Source organism: Macrosteles quadrilineatus, unplaced genomic scaffold (assembly GCF_028750875.1).
Source record: "Macrosteles quadrilineatus isolate MER2022 unplaced genomic scaffold, UCM_ALF_1.0 Scaffold_9__3_contigs__length_116548681, whole genome shotgun sequence".
Taxonomy (NCBI): domain Eukaryota; kingdom Metazoa; phylum Arthropoda; class Insecta; order Hemiptera; family Cicadellidae; genus Macrosteles; species Macrosteles quadrilineatus.
Genome location: NW_026542602.1, coordinates 36,318,666 through 36,340,637, shown reverse-complemented (window position 1 = coordinate 36,340,637; position 21,972 = coordinate 36,318,666). Strand labels below are relative to the sequence as shown.

General features: G+C 35.9%; 1 protein-coding gene across 3 annotated transcripts in view; it reads right to left on the bottom strand.

Annotated features, from left to right (window-relative positions):
* Positions 1-21,972, bottom strand: part of LOC129004409 (integrin alpha-PS2) — a 206,879-nt gene that overhangs the window by 113,231 nt on the left and 71,676 nt on the right. For all 3 annotated transcript variants that reach the window (XM_054432985.1, XM_054432984.1, XM_054432986.1), the window contains exon 3: positions 4,396-4,517. In XM_054432985.1, the coding sequence (XP_054288960.1) occupies positions 4,396-4,517 (122 nt within the window). The remainder of the gene's footprint in view (positions 1-4,395; positions 4,518-21,972) is intronic.

The following is a 21,972-nucleotide window of genomic DNA, read 5'->3' as shown; positions in this document are numbered from 1 at the left end:
GTCGGCATCTTCAGGGCGAGCGAGCACGATCACAGTTTGTTCAAAGAACTCGACCCAAACTACCGGAACGACCGAACAACCGAAACATCGGTAGTTTCTGTACATGAGCCAAATGACGTGGTCGAACCCCGAACACCAAGATTGTGTAAATTTGAGTAACGACCTTGGAAGCATATCCATGAAGATTAGCAGTTTTTATTTTGCCACTAACTTGAATAATTAAATTTATGTTACAGTCACATTTCACTTAGGAGAGGTCAAACGTCTAGGTCAGACCGCAGGAGTCACAAGCCACGTCCCAACGTCCGAAGTCACACGAAGCGGCAAAGAAGTCACGAATCAAATCCTAATTCACAGGTCACATAAGATGAATCAGAAGTCACATCAATTGGCACAGGCCACATGAGATAAATCAGAAGCCATATTTAATGTCACAGGTCCAAACAGAGGAGAGAAAGAGTCACTTCTATTGCCACAGGTCACACAGGAATCATAAGTCACATAAAATGAGTCACAAGTCACGTCATGAGTCACGGGTCACTCAGAGGAGTCACGTCAGCAGTCACAGGTGAGACCCCGGAAGACTCGGCAAGTGCGAATGTCTTGGTGCGAGCAGGAATGCGCCTTGCGTGCAGTCGCCAGATAAATAACGAGGTAACGAGCTACGATAGGCCGATTAGCGCCACTAACGACACTAACGATAGGATCGCCGAAATCGCCGGGTGGCTCGTTCTCGTTCGTACTGACCCTCAATGACCGCTCGTTAGGGTTAATTGTTTGTTGACTGCGGATATAGGATTTTAATGTCGGATGTTCTTTTAAACTTTCACTACAGGTGGCAATTCAGACCTGATTTGGATTAGTCGACTCAAGCTGATGGGATGTCTAGCTTTACGAGTATTTAATAGGGAAGCTCTACTTCTGCAATATTACAAGTAACCAGATTCTATTTAGCTTCAACATAAACATACACAAATGAAAATGTTAAAATCTTTCCATTCAAAGCAAAAGCAACACAGTACCACGACCACCTCTTGACCACCTCTTACGAATAAAATACAGTAGTAAAAGGCGAGCTGTAAACAAGAGCTCTAACCTATCTACAGTTTCAACGTGGGTCCCTCCTTTATCTCAGTCCAACTTATTTAAATCAAACACTCCAACCCTTACGTAGATGTGTCATCAAGAAGGTTTTGAAGGTTAAGAAATTTTATATTCGAAAATCTAGGGACCCTAGAGAGAGATCATAATCCGAGGACCAATGTTTCTTTTGACCTCATCTTCGTGCATCAATTCTCAAATAGTGCACCAAAATTGTAACTTTATCAGCGTCTCAATAGTTGTCTCAATATCCCACCAGGTGGTATCCTGCGTGTTCAGATATCTCAAGCTAAGCGCCTTTCACAGTTTGATGCGTGCTGCTTCCACAGCAATAAATATTAGGTGAAAGTAGATCAGCGGCTGTGACAACCGAAGAGTTAGGGGACCAAGAGATACGTGCTGAAGTATGGAACGTGCTGTCACCATACGGGGACACTATTGCGATTTATACCTTGGTACAGGCAAATACAAAACTGACAATCTCAATGGAGGTCGTGAACTTCGTTGTTGGCGAAAATGATGAAGATTGTAAGATTTGTAAGTCCCTCACATTTAAAAAATGATCTTGATTGATCTTTCAGTATTTGGCTGTCAAAACGTAGAGCTGTCTTTGCCCAGTAACCTACCTATAGTATTTGTCTTCAAATAACACAAGTTTTCCAAATCACCTGGGTAGAACATACATATTCTTCTAAAAGGGTGGTTCTCCAATTCTGCTGATTATGCTTCTTACACACTAGAACGGCCAAAACTATTGATTGAAATATGCAGTGCACATGTTAGCACAGTTACTTTATGTACATGTACACAAATTATAAAAACATTTGCACAGCTACAACCTCTTCAATTATGGCACATACGCAATACTGCTTAGAAACTTACATATTAGAGTTAGAAGTTAGAGCATATTAGAGCTATAATACCAATTTCTTATTCGTTAGTTTCAAGAAAAGAGATTTTATCGTTCCCTTGGAAACCTAGAAGATCAATTACACCAAAACAAAACAAAAAACTAAAATTAGGTTGACCTCCGCGAGAACAATGAAGGATTACTATCATAAGATAGCTGAAGATAGAGATACAGATTTTCAGGAGGAGATCGTGAGAGTGCCTTCAATCTATCCCAACCTAACACGGGTTGGCTATCTCTTCAACCTATCTCTGAAACATTGTTGTCAGTTGTGGGATGAAAGTCAAGTCAACCTTTTGATATTTAAAAGCTGGTCCTTGATGATCCTGTCTAAAGAAACAGCTTGGTCAGTAACATCTCAGTCTATTCTACACTCGACCTTTACTCATATTTGGATTGACTGTAAGTACACCTAATTACCTCTATCTTAATTGGTAATAATGTAGTCATTGGCAACAATCATACTTAATACTTTAATTGATACTTTTACTTGAAATGGCGGCCATACTAAGGTAGGTATTTTAAGCCAAGTATGAATGGAGATGAGTATAGGATAATGGCGCGATCTCGTAGTCTTGTTACTGACAAATGCCGACATGTTCCTTAGACAACACTGTTAGGTAATATCACATACAGCCAATAGCACGTAGATAACATATGGGCCTATAACCAAGCATACAAGTAAGTACATGAGTTATTCATGACTCCTTCAGAAATTGTTCAACAAGATATAGTTCGTTTTCCGATGACTACTGTTTCGTCACTGACCAAGGAGTCACTAGAGAACACAATCAAGAAGACGGTAGCTGATGAATGGTTTAATTATCTCCAGTCTTACAAACCAGCTGCCGTTGCAAGGGGAAAGGTTCGTTTATAGACTGTTTGGACTGGGCATAAACACGGCTGGATAAACATCGCTCACACATACAAATACACACGCACACACACACAGAGACAGCTAGAGATGTAGATCAGATCACGATCAGCAAGTATCAGATCGCGATGCTTATCAGATCGGCAGATACAACCAGCTTAATCAACAGTTTGATGAATAAATTAGCAAGCGAAATAGACTCACGACTGAGCCACCTGTTATACGCTGTACTCTTAAATGAGATTTACATGTATTGTCTATAATTTCTTGCACTATGTTTCTGATCAAGATAAAAAAATGCATGGGCATTTTCAGGATTTTTATTCAAAGGACTATGAGACCTAGAAAAAGAAAGTGTATAAAGTAGGTAGAAAGTGGTAAGTTTTGTCGGAGTACCTATGACTACTTTGTATTAGCTAGCAGTTACAAACCAAATGTGTCAATGGAGATATTAAACAACCAATGAAATCTTAACTCATTAATGAGTTAAGATGTGCAGTTAATATCAACTGCATCTTTTGAGGATAAACTTTTCAAAGACCACAACGAAAGAAGTTGTAATTAGTTTTCTTTTACATCCAACATTCAATCTTTGAAATCCCACTCAAATGAAGAGGCGTTAAATCGAAGTCGATCATGTTAATGCATGTGATGTGTCATAAACCTTATGCCATGTACAAAAACATCAAGTGCAAACTCGTAGGAAGACCTAACACACCGGCGCAGATTAGATACTAAAGTGAATAAAGCTTGACAAGACATATTTGATTGGCTGATCTCATTTCCGGATGCAAACTCATGTGTATCAGAGAATACAGTTGATTCATCATGGGAGCTTTTAGATTCAAACAAAGGTGAACGAAACCCCTTTGGTAAACTAAATGTTTTCATGATTAAGTATAGCAATTATCATTTTCAACCCCTTTCTAGTTGCCGAAAGTGTCCGTTTAAGACGCCGTCACTACCATGTGTTGTTTTGTAGACACAGAACGTTATATAGTGCTAGAAAAAAGTTGATCTTACCGATAAAAAAAATCTAGATTCTCAAATAATGATAGTTTGGCGCATCCACAAGATATATAAGAATTGTTTGCTCCAACCAGACCAACCCACCTTATGTCTAGCTCTAAACCACCAGAGCCCGGGAAGGAAAATCGGGAAATTCAATGTTCCTTGACGTTTTGAACCAAATCGCTTTAGAAAAATCCAAAAAGTTGAATTCACAGAAAATAAGCTAAAGCTGGAAAGTTGATTAATTACACGCATCTCTATAGCGAAAGCAAATGTCTCAATCAATGGTTTTCCGCATCCTCTCGACATTAAATAAACATTTTGACTCCAACATGACCAAACCCATGATGCCTAGCTCACTTGTAACTCGTGGTCAGAAATTGCGATGTTCCTTGAAGTATTAAACCAAGATTCTTTATATCCCTTTGCTATTACACTTGTCAAGTGGTATAAACATGATATAGGTCTGACATAGTACAATATCTACATGGTAACATACCAGTTCTATCGAAGGGTATCTGTTGACAGTAATCATCCCTAGTAATGTCACATCTATAGACAGCACCACCCCTCTTGACTCCAGGCTGAGGCGTTTGTGCTTCTGGTGCTCCTATAAGCAGCCTGCAAAACCAAATGTTACATTAGTATGCATAAAAGAAACTAAGTGCAATCAGTGAATTAAAACATTTCGGTTGAACCATAATTTGACTAGCATTCGTTTCAAAATGGTGGCGCTTATTGTGGAAAATTTGTATTATTTTTAGTCCTTTACAAACCCCGATATGCATACATTGATTTCAATGTCACATTTCTTGTTAGCTTAGATTATTTTGATATACAATATTGCAATATTATCACAAAAACAACAATTTCAAAATACATTCTTAAACAAAAAAACTGTGTCAAACTGGATATCATCTAAATATATTAAAGGCAAAGCCCTCACTGACTGACTCACTCACACTTCCCATTTACCTAGGAGGCTGAAATTCGGTACACCGATTATTTGGGCATTAAATAGGAAAACTAAGTAGTTTTTATTCTGATCGGGCTTTCGGGCTCCGCCCACGGGCTCTGGAGTTTCCCATGTTAACCTTATGATTTTTTCATACTTAAAAGGAATTTCTTAACAGCTGTTTCAATTAAACAAGTTGGTTCTGTTAGCTATGATGTTTAATAGCATTAAAGTTACAAGGATTACCAACAGGGTGCAGCACTATAATTTTTTTAATTTATGACTACAGCCAATTTGCAACCCAAAGGTGAGTGAGCGTAGCGAACGAGCTCCAACCTAAAGGTGAGTGAGCGTAGCGAACGAACTTCAACCAGGACGTAATTGAGCCATGCGATCGAGCTCACTTGTGAAGTTAAACGGGGCAAAGCCCGCGGGTACAGCTAGTTGTAAAGATATTGTGGTTCTTAATAAATAAGAAACTTTCATATTTATACTTCATCCATATAGTAGTTTACGAATTATCAGCTTAAAACATTTTTCCCTTTATAAAATGCATGTTAATTGGTTAACTTTACGTGTCCCAAGGTCTAAAGAGAAACGAATTATCACTGCCACATTTAGTGAACTTTAGTAAACTTGCCAAATTGCAAACAAGGCAAAAGGAATATATCCAACCATCCCTTCCTCCATCTTACAGTAAAGAGCATAAAATGTCTAAAACATTTACAAAACCACACGATAATTCAAGTCAAGAAAACTCCCGGAGCAACGTACGTCATCAAGATGGCGACATGAGATCAACCAGGGGCGATTAACCTATTTAGCCGCCAGCTGTTTAAATCAACTCGGGTTTCTCTTGATTGTCGAGATAACGTCTTGTGCAAATAGTACTTTGCGAGATAAAAAATGTAACAGGTCTAGGACCAGAGTGGGACGGGCTTTGGTCGTTAGAGTAACAACTACATCTAACTTGGCCTCAGGACAGATTCTACTGGATACGTCAACATGACTGAATGACTTCGTCAAGATATAATTGCTAAGATGGGTTCATAGAGAATTTGTCTCGTCAAAATTTGTGTGAAACACATATTCACTTCACATAGCAAAATTCCGAGGGCGTCAGGTGTCATCTTCTTAAAATTTTACTGTGTTTTTCAAAACGTGATTTTAATTTTGAAAAGTTAGCTTTTTAATTGATCGAAACTGAATCCAACTGTTCTTGGTCATTGGGGTAGTAGAAAATCGCTTGGGCTGTGAAACCAGTTGATATAAGTCGCCAACTTGTCTTTGCTTTAAATACGCACCCTGGTTTGTCAGATTGCACACAAGAAACGCGTTCGAATTCAAAAATCGCCGTTTCAAAAAAGGACCGGTTGTGGACCCAGTTTGGCATTAGAGTATTGATGCTTTCTACATCAGGTTGGCGTTACATTTCAAAATTTGACAAGAAACATTTGATTGGCTGATCTCATTTCCCGATGAAACTGATATCAGGGAATACAGCGATTCATAATGCTAGATGTAGCCAGAGGTGAACGAAAATATGTCCATGATTGAGTATAGCAATGATAATGTCCAGCCCCTTTTATGTTCTGGGGTTCTAGTTGCCAAAAGTGTCTTTTAAACACACCGCCTCTACCGTATGTTGTTTTATAGACAGGGCCAGATTTTTGACCACTCCGATGCAAACTATGACGCTGACGAAGGAGAAAAGACGCACAACCAATACGAAAATAACAAAAGAATCCAAATTCCGTAGAATGGTTACCTCCCGCTATCTCCGCGTCCCGCCACCTCCGTGTACCGCTATCTTCGAATTTCAGAGTGACACCTATAATCCTCTGTTACTTCCTGCGTTAAGACATTCCGTCCAAACCTAACCTAACCTAACTTAACTTAACCCAACCTAACCTAACCTAACCTAACCTAACCTAACCTGACCTAACCTGACCTAACCTAACCTAACCCACGGGCTAAATTTTCATTAAATCTTCCATCCACGGGGCTTCGCAGCCGTGGATGCAATGACAGCTAACAACGCAGGCAGTGACGGGATTATAAGGGTCACTCAAGAATTCGGAGGTGGCGGGACAGATTTGGGTTCGGAGATGGCGGAACGCGGAGATAGCGGGAGCACACGCGTAGAATAACCTTAAACTGAAAACTCTCTTACACTCAGACAATAAATTCACTCCTTATCGCGATCGATTTATTGCCGTCCATGTGGGAATTAGCATATTGCACGGAACAATTTTCATATAATGCAAACACTGCGGGGCGGCCTGTGACGCGTAGACAATGAGGCCGTAGAAGGTACCGCGGTGCGATCTATTAATTATACATACAAATTGTGTGGACGAGATACGATCTGCTTTGGTGCAGCCACTGCAGCTGTGTAGATAGCGTGTCACGTCGGTGCGTCTGTCTCATTGATGTGTTGGCGTTGGTGCTGTTGGGATTGGCGTGCTTGACGAGTGATTGCAGAAAAGTAGTATTGGTAAGTGGTAAAGTTAAATCGAATGGGGGTGGAGATGGAAATTTAGAATTTTGACCTCAACACAACGTCTAACGTCCTCATGTGAATAAGGTATAAGGCAAGATTGAAAAGGAAATGAAAGATATCTGAGGTAAGGATAGCGATGGGAAGGGAAACAGACAATGAAATAAATGGACGAAAATGAAAGGAATTAAAACATTGCATACAAGGAAAAGAAAGAAATGAATAGGAAGGTAGGAAAGAAGGAAAAAGGGACGAAACTGTAAAATTTGGTCAGTAAATGAAAGAGAAAGAAATGAAAAAAATGGAGAGGGAAAATTGAAAGAGAAGAAAGAAAAGTAACTGGATGCAACGGAAAGGACAGGAAAGGAAAATAACGGGAAACGGAAATTAAATGAATGGAAAGGGAAGAAACATAAAATAAAGGAAAAAGAAGGACAGTAGATAATCAAATTTATTAAGCGATTCTTGGTTTACAGCTATTCTTGTAGTAGTGTATATAGACCTATGTGGCATTTAAAAATACAGGAGTCATAATCGCCGGCTCGAGATAGTTTTTAAGTTCGAGACGAAGTCGAGAACTTAAAACGATCGAGAGCTTAGTCTTTAAGCTAATTAAGAGAATTCAACTTAAGTAACTTCCAACATTATATTTAAATCAATTCAAGGAAAGTTCTTTAAGCTGTAAGGGTTCCATTGGACCAAAAATGCTTTTCTTTTAACCTCATTATGAGTCATCTAAAAATGAATAATTTAGTAACCATGAGTACTCGTCAATGAGACATTGAATGACGTGAGTGTTTCCAACAGAGGCTCTCCAGAAGAAGAAGATTTGTGGACGAAAACACCAGATCAGTCTTCTGCATACGGCATCTGTGGGGATATGTTCAGAGCTTCTATGAACGGTAAGACCATGTTAACTAGTCTCAGAGGGAAAACTAACCAAATACCACTATGCTGCATTTTTTACCATTCCCATATTTTCTTTTGAGGAAAAGCCACTATTATCATATGCAGAATAACAGTTAAGTATTACGATGTAAAGAACTGGTGACTAAAACGATGCATCTTTCTTTACAACAAAAGTATCACTGTAAAATAATCACGAGTAATCAGAAATTTATAACGCAGAGTGATTGCTGCAGAAAAAAAAAACTGATAAACAGTAACACAGTGTGGATATGGATATCATATCGCTGTCCCTTTTATACATCTTAACATCGCAACATAGTTTTCCTGTTGGACTATTCCATATTCATATCGTTATCATTTAAGGAATTGAGTTGTGGTTATGGTTACTGCCCTATGGGGAAATCACTAAAAGAACGTCGTGTAAGACCATGTCTTGTTCGGAGTGCAACAGCTGTTCCACGTATCCCTCACCACCCCAGGGGGGGAAGTGGGGTGTAATTAGGGAATATTCGTCTCCAGGAAATGAGCGTCTTTATTACCAAACCTCGTGTCTACTTGATGGCCCGAGACTGCTCCTTTATTGCCTTTTGACAAGCTGAGGTCTTCGAATGAAAAGTACAGACTGTGTCAGCCAGAAGCTTACTTTTGCGAATTAACTTATGGAATGAATTGATGGAATAGAAATGAAAGTTTAATGAAAAGAAAGGTACAGGACATAAAATTTAAGTAAATTTGACTTAAGTAAAAAAACTTTAAACAGAAAATAAAAGGAAGGAAAAGAGAAAGAAGAGTAAAGGAAATTAAAGGTAATGTAGGAGGGAAGTATATGAAAAGAGAGAACTAAGGTGAAAGGAAATTTAACTCAAGTGAAAAAAAACTTTAAAGAGGAAATAAAAGGAAGGGAAATAGAAAGGAGAATCAAGAAAATTAAAGGTAATGGAGGAGGGAAGAATACGAAAAGAGAGAAATAAGGTTGGTCAAACTATATAACTTGAACGAGTAGAAAAGCAACGAAACTGAGTGAAAACGAAAGAGAGAGGAGAAGGGAAGAGCAGGAAAAAAGAGAAAAGGGGAAAATACCAAAATAATTCAATAAAAGACTGAAAAGGGACGAAAACGGAAAATAAAGAAATCGAAAGAAACGAACGGAAAGTAAAAGAGCGAAAATTAAAATAAGAAAAGGGAATGAAGTGAAAGCGTATGAAGGAAAAAAAAGTAAGTTAAGGGATGGAATTGAATAATGATACAGCTTTTTAGAACATTTTTTGACAGTTACTGGCTGACACTACTGCTAACCTCTAAATGTGCAGAGTGAAAACATGTTCATTATAAAGCAAAACGATGATGTAATAGGACACATAAAAAACTCTTTTTCAAAGGTTATCATTTTAGGACTCAGGTGGTATCGGTACCTTAAAGTACCATAAAAACCCGTTTTATTACGGAGATTATGGGTGTGATGATTCTGTGTCCACACTACTGAAAGGTAAAAGAAATCATATTATACGATCTGACTTAGTACAACAAAACTTCAAAATGGTTGTATGGAAACTTTGGAATTAGAACATGAATAGCCTATCCTAATAATACGGTTGTGCTTGGACACTAAAGAATGCGGTAGTGTTCAACAGGGTACTTCAATTAATAAATGAGTTCCTCGTGTAAAACAGTTGAGAAATAAGAGATTAGGGATAAGAGATTTGTAACATACTAGACTACTAAGTTCCCATTTTGTCATGAACATTGAAGTAAACAAATGCTGAAAGTTTTACAGCACCTGAATATTAAACGGAAGCCTTTTCTCAACCCTGCGAAACGGTATTAATTTAAGTAAAAAACTAAACTGTAAATTAAACCAAAATAAAAATCTTCTGGATAATTATTTGGATACTGAAGTAGGAAATTCAGAATATTATCAAGCTGCAGTAAAGCAAAAATAATTAGAAAAAAATTCAATTATCCTGCAAATGAGTCAGCTAGTTAAATGATTAAAGGTTGCTAAAAGAATTAAGAAAACTGTAGGTGAATATCGTCTCACGATAGTTACAGAAGCTTGGGAGTAGATTACTTAGAGCTGGTTCCGGTTCCGTACCTTCCGTCACGCAACGGTTACTTTTACTCACCTATTACTTGGATTGTTGTTTTAACAGTTTGTACACTTTCGTATTATGGTTGGAGTTGGTTGGTTTTTGAAGCGCTTTTACACTATACAAATAGATTATAATTTTTCACGCAATTATATAATCAAAGTCTTTGAATTAGTTAAAGTTAATACTACGATAAACACAACGAGCTTATATTGTAACAGATAATTGTCTGCGACACGATTATTGTAGCTGGTTACCAGAATTGATTTAGTGCTCGCCTTGTAACTTGAAATATACCGGTTCGATCCTATGAAAAGGTGAAAAGACTCATTGGGCGTTTGGTGAATAGGCCTGCCTACAGAGCCAGATTATCGTAGTCAGCAATAAAGCTTGCATTTGATTATTCGTCTAAGTATTTAATTATATTCACTTAAATACGCAACCTGCTGTGAAGGTAACAAACGAATCTAATCTAGATTGGAAAATGATCAATCTTGTTTCGACCACGACCCAATCTAACCTATCGATTGATAAATAAAATTAATGTAACTAAATAATTACTTCTAAAACCATGGACCCAATTGTCTAAAAACCCAATTTCTTGGTTTTAGAAACAAAAAATCTAGCACTAACATTCGTCCAACTAGAGCAAAACAGAATTTAAATTTGGTTATTCCGTTTCATTTCAGTCCAGTTTTTTAGCTTAGCATTATTTGCGTTCACCAAGACCGTCCAAGACGGTTAGTAAAATAATCTTCTATTTCATACAGATAAAACAGGATAACAAGTGTAAATACATCAAACTTTGTAGACAAATTGAACAGAAACTAAAAACACACTAGTTTTTATAGCTAATTTTGATAATATTATTTATCCAAAAGTAAGATGCAGCGCAGCGCCTTCCTTTTGCCGCTGAAGGTATGCAAAACAGAGCCAGGCCAGTGAGGCGGATGGCCTAGGCAGCGCCTATCGTCAGTTTGGAGATACTGTGATTTTCATTGGCTTGCTGTCCCAGCGATATGTTACAAATACCCCCTCCGCAACAAACCTGCCGTCTAAGCGATTTTCCTTTTGTCTGAATTGATTTTGAATCAAATCTATATAAATAACATTAGGTTTAACAAGTAATTAGGTTTGCTGCTACAAGGAAATTAATAAAGTGTTTTTTATTAAAATATCAATAGCTTAGTATAAATAACTTCTTGATCAGCATTGTACGTGTTATTAAATTTACGGAAAGTAAATAAAAGAAACGTCTTATAACACTTAAAACATATATTTACGCTTATACTGTTACTCACAAGACGGTAAATATACAAAACAGATGGTAAGTGGTTCAACTAGCGTCGAAACCATGGTTTTAGATATTACAACTTTTTATTGAACTGGGACGAAAGTAAAGGTAACTAAACCACTATTATTTTATATTGGTATTTTATTACCTAACCCAATCGATTTTTGAAGTAACGAATATGATACACCATGTTTATTCTTTCATCATTTTTACAAGATGGTTTATTACGCTCAATAAAAAAAAATATGTAGCTAAATTATTGGCTGTCCGGGTGTTGACGCACTACGTTGGTTTCAATTTTTTGTTGTAAATAACAAAATATAATTATTGTTTGTATTTTTATATTCTTATACATATTTTGGGTTTTAAAAAGGTATTTTTCACCACACTATGATGTTTTTAGCTGTTATACATACGTTAATTGGTGGCTGAATGTTACGTTTTGCTGGCCATGCCAGCTGTCATCGTAATTTGGGGACCGAGCAGGTTTTTACATCCCCAAGGCCACAAAATCAGTTGCAAGCTTACTTCCTCAAAACATGAATGCATATTAAATACACAATCAGTATCCATAGCATTGCAATAGAATTGTTTTATCGTCACCGCTGCCTAGCAACTATTTATTATTACTTTTGCTGATTCCTCAAATAATTTCTTCACATAACCTTAAAGTTGTAGTTGTGTTTACTATCAGTGTGCATTATTATTGTGGTCTCGAACATAAAACTAGCTCGAGCCGCCAAAACCTCTTTCAATTGTTTGTCATATTTTACAGCTACAATTTTACCAACAAATTGCTTTACCAATAATACATTTAATTGTATACCTTGAATAAAAATGTCAAATAAAAATCCAAAAGAGCAAAGTCTCCTTCTTTACCATTGATAAAATACGAATATCAAAATACAAACAGTTAAATGATCAGACATCTCCAAACAATGTAAAACCTTGGAACTCTACCTAAAAACGAATACAAAGTGAAACCTATAAACCATACAAAGCCAACAACACTGATTTATTGAAACAAGTAAGTTACTCCCTACCGATTCAAGATGTAAAACCAACACTACTACGCAATAAATATAACAAAACACATAAAAACAACTTATGACACAATAAAGTATACGGTTGTAAAAATAGTAGTAAAGGGCCGAAACGAGTTGCTTTCATTTACAACCGGTGAAAACAACCAAGCAGGAAGCGGTGGTCCATAACGCTGGTTTATGGGGTTTTATGGTGGTCGTGGTGTGAAGAATTACGTAAGCTTTATGTTTGAATAAACAACACAACCGTATTGTACGGTAATGGTCGGCTATGGAATGAAATGTACTGCAAGTAAGTGTATTTGCGACCCTGAGTTCTTCTATATCTAAATAGTGTTCTAGTATTCTTTATTCGAAATTCACTAATGTGTTCAATACCCGTAAGAATTTTAATATATAGTTTCAGTAGGAACGCTCTCTACGTTGATCTAATTCTTGAGATTAGATTGGACTTGTACGCTTGTATGACACCAACACCAAAGGGTCAAGGTTGAGATCATAGCTTCGTCACTGACTAAGCTACAATCAGCTGGTTCAATTAACAAAAACAATTGTATGAAAAGCAAAAACAAAATTAATCCCGCTAAAACATTTTCTTCTTGTGTACAAAATTAATCTCTGAAAGAAATGTAGAGCTCTCACGGAATATAAAATAAAGTACAGATGACTTGTGTATACTTCAAAGAAAATTACAGTAGAAGTTCAGTATGTAAACTATTTAGTGAAATAATTAAAGACAAATTTACTAAAATTGCGTTTTGATAATAAAAATGTAAAGAAATGTGTTCGAAATTTTAGAATTAAACTGCCAAGGATATATATATAAGGTTTAGGAACATTTACTTTGCATCCAAGCAAGGTCCAGTTTTTTTTTCGTATTTTCATGGACAATTGTTTGCCCTAATTATATAAAAATGCTCAGAATATTGCACCGAATATATCTTGCTTGGAATGGCCGTCTCCTAAAAACCAAAATTCTACAATAGAATGTGTTTTTGTTAACTGTTATAGTTAAATGTAAAAATATAAATTATTGCGTTTCTTATAGCTGAAAATCTAGATCTTTGAAACAAAAACCAAAATCGAATACTAAGCCAGATAGTTTCTGACAGAGGAAACTAATAACTCAGATGAGTTCCAGATGTTAGTCGAGCCTAATACTTCCGTCCCTCAGGGGTTGTCTAGCTCTAGCACAGCACAAAGCACAAAGCACAAAGCACAACACGAGCACCCAGACTTAATGGGTCGAAGTTCGACTTTGAATTAAACGTTTCTTTACGGAAACTCATGAAAACAATGTTAGAAATTGAAGATTACCATGGGAACTTCAATATATCAACTTCAATATATGGGGGAATTGAATATCATGTGGACTTATCATCCCTCTCGGTCAGACGAAGAGAATTTTGAGGATGGCACGACGTTGAGACTGTTTTATTGTTTACTATTTTCTTTCTCTTTATTTGACTTATTTTTCCAACAATTTTACGTCAAACCAAACGACATAATTATTAAAATTTCGTCCCTCTAATATTGTAACCAAAGGGCAAAACTCAAATCGTAAAACCTACCTTGAAATATATTATGAATATAGGACGTCAGTGTAAACAAATCAAAATGAAACACAGAAGAAAATTTTACAGTTAAGAATTCTAACTACACAATTGAAAGTGAATGCAATGCAAATTAATTAATGTGATGTGACGTAATATGAAACAAAGTGTTGTACAATCAAAATAGGATTATGGGTTAGTTTACCCCCTTCCAACTTAAATCAAACTATTGTTTGCACTAAACGACAAGTCTATTACACTTTATTCAAACAAGATGATTGGTTTAAAAAGGGTAGACTTCTGTATCTGTATCAAACAACCGAATGAAAATATCGATTATTCGATTGTTTCATTCGATATATCGTTTGGTTAGTTAGGTTCGGTTAACCTTACCTAACTAACCAAACGATGTATCGAAAAATCGATATATCACCCGATATTTTCATTCGGTTGTTTGTGCCAACAGATACGGAAGTCTACCAGTTTTAAATAATAAAATATATAAGTATTCTATTATTTGTAGGGCTGTTATGATGAATTTTTTACATCCACAATCTTTGGTCCAGTTAAGTAAAAGGTAATTTTTAAAACTAGATTTTGAACCATCGTTAAAATGTAAATTTTCTAAAATTAAACCTGCCTACGTCCTGGGACTATTGTATAAATTTTATTGTGTCTAAAGGTATGTTCCACCCACCTACATCCACAAGCTATTCCAACCCTGAAAAGAATCCCATTATTCTCCTGGTACTTCCTGATAGAAGTATCTGCCTTCATCAACTCGAAAGACGTAAAAAATTAACATTTAAAATATTTACGAGACCTAAGTCATCTTATTCAATGGATCTGACTGTAATTTTTTCTTTATGGCTCACTAGTAGAACATCAGGATGTTGCATTAGTACAAAACCGCGTTCTCATTGAGGTCGATCTATGAATGAGAGGTGCGGCAACAGATTAATTACTATTGGCAAAACACAACCATTAACATTCATGAGATCGTGGGCAGAAGGCGGCAAAGATAGGTTACACACACACTCTCTAGAACTCAAATATAGACGAGTTGTGTTGACTTTGCGCCTTCTAGGTCGTGATAGGTGTATTTAGGATAGGCACCCAAGTGAAAAAGAATCAACTCTAAATCGAGTTAACTGTTTGTGGGTGTATGGAGTTAATATATTTGCAACAAATTAATTGTGAAAGTATAAGTTTAGGAGAAAAATAGATATATGGTAGACCCGTGAGGTTCCCAAACTACGAAGAGTTCAACCAAGTTGCATTGATAGTCAAAGGTTCACCTGAACGATTTAATTGGTATATTATTTAAAAACTCAAAAACCTAATAGGTATATATCATACATTATACTGTGTATTCAGAAAGTTTCTTGATTTTGAGTTGATTAAAAGTAACTAGTTAACTGCCCGTGCTCCGCCACGGGAATATTGTCAGGAATTAAAGATATAATAATTAACAAATACTGTTTATCTTTGTATTTTATTTAGGGGCTGCTTATTTTTTTTGAAGCAGAACTGATAGTTGGCCTGTATAAACTATTTATGATGTTAATCAAATTGATATATTAGTTTAACCAATTTAATGTTTTAAATTAATTTGAGTTACAGTTAAAAAATAAATAGTGTATGAATTGCGCAATGCTGATAACCTAATAACCTACTTAATGCTATGGAGATAATTTTTTCATGTATATTCCTAAATTTGTTGTTTTCTTGTTCATTACCGGTACATTCGTTGTGTGGAATAAAGATAGATACGCATCAGCAGTTACTTGGTCGCATTTTACACATCTTTGACCCATTCTGTGAGTAACAGCTGTGTTTACATAGTATAGGCTAGGTTTATATAGCCAATGCTATAGTATAAAGTTGGGCATACTTTGGTTCAATGTAAGAAAGTATTAACGGTCCAATCCGAAGGTAAAAGGAGTCCCCGATCTTAAAATTATATAGACTACCAGGATGATTCATCTAAGTGAGACTTATAAACTCACCATTGCAAATGAAGAGTTGTATGATCTTATATTATTCAAATAGTTTTTTGGACTTTTGTTGTTTCTTTTGATACTTAATACTTTATTTATAGTCTATGTAGCCCCGTTGATAATATTTTCTATGAACTCAGAATGTTGATAAGGAGCTAATTTTACCTTCCCCATGTGACAACATAAGGAGAATATAATTGTGTCCCTGTTAGTCTGCTCTGACTATAAATTCATAGATTTGCGTGACAAATTCAATTTAACGACCCCAAAAATCGGCATTTTTTAGGGAGTTCCAGAGCACATTTAACACCATCTCTGCTATTTACTTTTTAGTTCCATGGTTTTCCAAGTTTTTTTTTGTTCTGGTTGTCTCTTTACGCACAGTTAATAACTTACCTTTTCTTTTTCTTTTTGTACTTTTCACACCCTGGGGATTATGATAAAGTTTTGAGTCAACTTTGCCTTTAAACATCAAGTCACACACTTTTTCGCCAGAACCGAAATCGTAAGTCACAGTTTCCAAACCAACTTCCCTGTGCACTCGAAAACAAATTAGGGTATAGTTCACTGACAAATGGTTGTTCCACATATCCAGAGTACTCGCCATCTCGAGAAGGTAAAGTTTGGTACTGCTCATCGTCAAACACTGATCTTGAGTAAGATTTATCACCTAGGTATGATTAAATGTTTGTATTTTTCCCACTCAGTAGAAATTTTCTGTACAACTTGCAAGCGGATTTCCCAATGATTGTTCTGATGGCCGTAGAGAATAAATTATATTGATGGGAACAAACAGTTCCATCCCCTACTATGGGTATTATTTCAGGTTCCATACTCAAACCTAAACTCAATTAGCACTTACCTTCAAATCTGCACCAAAGCATAGGCTACAAATAATGTTTAAATACACTTAAAAATAAAATAACACATTGTGGTATACTAAGTTAACAAAATACCCTTTTCCTTGTTCAAAATCGTGTCTGTTTTTAACATGAACTCCTAGATAAATATTTACATACTGAAAGTGAGGTTATAAAAATAATAACAAATGTCTGACAAACATTAAACAGCTGACAAATAATTCATAAACTGTGTATTATATTCTTCAATAAGAATTGTATTGACTCGAACTTTGAAGGGCTGTAGGTCGTAGCCCTTAGAAAATACGTAAATTCTAAGGAAGTTCGGCAAATCTACGCATTATTCCCTTTAATTTGACACATAGATCTTGTGGATCGGTCCAGTAATTACTGAGAAAACAGTGTTACAACTGTGTATTAAATATATAGATTTGTTCAACTTTAGGGATCTCTATGGAAAACGCAGCTGTTCAGTTTATTGTCAAAGTTGAAAAAAATTATCAGCTGGACAATATGTCAAGCTAAATTTGACGTTGTTTCGTTTTTTGTATACATCTAACCTAAATCTTTCGGCTAACCATGATTTTGAAATTAAAATTTGCAGTTTTATCTCTATTATATTTTATCCACGCTTTAAGAAACAAAGAACCAACACGGAGTAACCAATCAGCAAGAAACGTATCAGTTGATGAATTAAAACTTAACCACCAAGCGAAACATATCTTCAGAAACAACACTGAAGGCAAAGACAATTCACAAGTTATTGAGGTTGAATATTTACATTCAGTGAAATTAAGGAGACTTTTGACAGACGTTCAATTTGATTGTAGATCACGTGAGGACGTTTACAAAAAGACGAAACCAAAGGAACATCCTTACGCTGTACTTCTCGTGTCCGAAATCCAAAACGAAAAAGATGCTGTGTGTTCAGGATCCATTCTGACCAGAAAATGGGTGTTGACATCGGCCCATTGCGTGAGTGATATAGGAACCGTTTCCAAAACATGGGTGTACGCAGGAGGTGAATCGTACAACGAAGTTACTTCCCACCTGACTAAAAACAAAACTATTCCTTCGACCGCTCAACTAGTTGAAGCTAAGGAATCCATTGTTCATCCAAAGTTCACAGAACGTTCTGTAAGCTACGACATACGGTAGCACTTTTAAAATTAGCTAAAAGCTTCACAATCACTGAAACTGTGAAGCCGATAACACTTGCTGCAAAACCTTGGAGTCATCAGGGTTACGAGACGTGCTTGACAACTGGGTTTGGGAACATCAGGGATGAAAGAGAATCCAAAGATGACTTTCACAGGAAAACTTCAGAGCTTGAAGTGAAGAAACCGTGTTTGCGTAATTTCATTCTTAAGATTTTGTCCATCATTTCCGGAGACAACTCCGTTGACCACTTCTTGTGCTCGAAACCCCGACATGACTACGACATCTGCTCGGGGGACTCGGGCGGAGCCCTGGTCTGCGAGGACGATGATGGGGAAATGAAGATCAACGGGATAAACCAACAAACCTTACAGTTCAATGATGTAAACCACTGCGAATACAACTTCTACGAACTGCCACACTCAAACGTTGGAGAGTGTGGGGATAAAAATATGGTGAGTATGTTCCAATACACTTATATCCATCTGCCTTGGATAAACAGCCATGTTAAACTGTTTAGTGATGAAGAGATTTTGGAGGTTTTGAACAATACTAGGTCAACAGGCGGAGTTACCCAGCCAGGTTGGCTATGTATGTTTGGTGTGTCTCTAGTAAAATTGTTTACGTACGAGTCGCTTCTTCTTGATTAGATATACAAAGAAATTGTTAGTGTTTAAATTATGTCTTTCGTAATTGGTGGGATTTAAACCTGGAGCTGGTGACCAAAGCATAAGTAACTTTGCTGCGCTGTAGCTATGACAGTAAAAGCTTTGCTGCAAAAGGCAGAGTAAATATAAACTACTAGTCCAATGACACAACATTTCCCAAGAACTATTCAGTTTTACTGTTCCTTACTCAGTCATAAAATTAAATATTGACCAACAACTTCGTGAGTTGCCAGTTTGGTTCCCGTGGAGTCATTATTGAGCTAGTGGTGGTATATTTGAACATCAGTGGTATACACTGGACTCTACAATTGTTTAGGGTCCAGTGCATACACATATCAGTCAATTAGTCCATCTAGACTATTTGGATACATTTTAAATATGATCATTTAATTTTATTTGTCAAGTGCAAATTCAATACGGACTCTATTGTAAGTATGTTTGATAAAGCCTTGGTGGCGATAATCATCTCGTATTTTAGGAATAACGTCTAACTTCACTTGCTTCACTCTTTAAATTGCAATACACATTCAAATAAAGAAACACAATAGTTATACATTGGGAAGTTTAAACATAAGTTAATCCGTTATTGAAATAACAAGAAATGAATAGAAAAAATGAAAACCTCACTCTACATACACCGGAAGAAAGAAAAACAGTACCTGAAATCTTAGTCAGCTGATTCGTGAGGATTTGTCTACAAAAGGACAAAAATCTACAGACTAAGTTTAATCTGGAAAAATATTAGATTGGGGTTTAGTTTTGATATATAAAACATACAAGATGTTTAATTGCAATACGTGTCGTTAACATCTTAGTACGAATTAGCTAAAAGAGTATAATCAAGATGAAAGTTTTAAATTAACTCAAAAGATTGTGGAAATGTCAAAGATTAACTGGAGATTCTGGTTTATTATGCCATTTCATTATGCCATTAGTTAGTGGATTAAACCACAATATATTAATGCAGTTGGTGAAAGGGGGTCAGTACTGAGTGGACGTCCGTCATTCTGGCATTTACCTTGTAATGCAAAGACGACTGAATATTTAGATACGAAAACCTAAATATTTCGCCACATTTATCATTATTATAATGATATAATTAGTTATAAATAGTTTTTTGGGCTTTTATAACTGCAACACAGAAAATAAGTAAACAGATTATGCACTATGTTTAATTTTGTCAACATTATAGCAAAATGTTGACTTCAAATGGCAACATATTAAAGTACATGTTTTGACTGAACGTGAAATTTTAGGAAAAATGAAAGTTGTTCAGATTGTAGATTATCAGAATGTCACTGGATTGATCGTAAGAACTGTCAGTAGGCCTGTTTTTGTGACTCGAAACTGGATTTAATTGTCCTTGATCATTTGGGCTTTTAATTAATGACGAGGTGTTAACCCGTCCTACGTACGGGAATTCAGTAACTTAGTCAGTTAAAACCGTGTACAATTCAGATCAGCTAGTTTACACATAAAGACAAAGTTTCTTGCAGTTTTAATGTGAAAAATCATCTTGTAAACAAATGCTGTGTGACCAAATATGTTTTTATTCCATCATAGGCCTATACGATATGCATTTTAGATCCGATAATTTTACAATAAAACAGCAATTCTGCAATTTTTACGATGTGAAAAGCGTTGAAGTGAGATTTGCAGCTTATTCGCACAGACGCACACTGATTATAAGTAGCCTACAGTAGAGAGAGTAAGTCAATTGAGAAGTGTATCGACTTAGTCAACGATACCACCTTCCATAGCATACCTGCCTCTTCCATAATTATTATCACCACAATACAACTACTATACACAATTCCCAGTAGGTCTGAATAGAAACGACCTAAAATAAAACGATAATATCCAATAAAATTCACACTACACATAACTCGTCACACCTATCCTTTAATTAATTGCTAAATAAATAAGTGTAAACAAAGAAAAGTAAAAACAATAACAGTTTGTTTTGAAACAGCTGTTTGGTTCAAATAACATTCATTTGAAAAAAAAAAGAACCCACGATTACTAAAAGAACTGGTCACATGTAGCAGGAATATAAGAATCAAACACGCTAGTAAAGCTAATGACGTAATTGTCAATGTTTATTATCCATACCGTTATCAGTTCTATCCTTAATAATTACCCACCCTCATTGAATAAGTGTACATCGTAATTTCCCATGTTAGTTAATTTAAACTACAATATATTCATAGTTGAAATAAAAGTGATATTTTCACGTTTGGGGGCGCTGATAGGCACCCCCAAACGTAACCACGCTGAACACGATTTCATAAAAGGACGGTTTGTCTAATTGCAGTATCCTAGGTCAATGTTGACGTTGTGTTCAATCTTTGTATGAAACTCGGCTGAAGTTGTGGTGGTAATTTAAAATCGTGATTCCTGATTATTCTTGATCTTCTTTTTATGACATCAATATTTCCAGGCCAAATCCAAACAAAGTTAAAGCAGACAAACATCAATTGTTAACAAAAAGCGACCATGAAGAATTAAAACATGCTATTTATTGTTATTTTTCTATTCTTTCCTCGAAAAGTGGAATAGTAAAATAATTTGCATTTATCCTTTTTTATTAAGACTCGTGTACAGAGCCTCGATTTGTACTGTGGTTTAATTAATTTTAGTCTAAACTATTTTAAACTGTGGTCTAATTATTTCTACTAATCTTACTTATTTCCTATAATCAATGACAACATAAGAGTAAATAAAATAACCTCATAGTTCCATAGTTTATATTTAACCTGCTGTTAGTTAAAACAAATTATATTGCTCTAAAACAAATCGAAGATTACAAAGATTGCTTTAAAAAAATAATTTGAACATCCTAGTATTTTACTATGTATAATTTGATTAATCTGTCATCCTCTTACAGAAGAATTGAACGTATCAATGATTTGCATTACACATAGTATTATAAATAAGTCAACCCTAAGTATGTCTTTACATTTTTATCCAAATGCTGAATTTGTGACACAAAAGCTGAATGTTTACAGCTGTTATGTTAAGCAAATTATTTTATGCCAAAAGCTAGTTT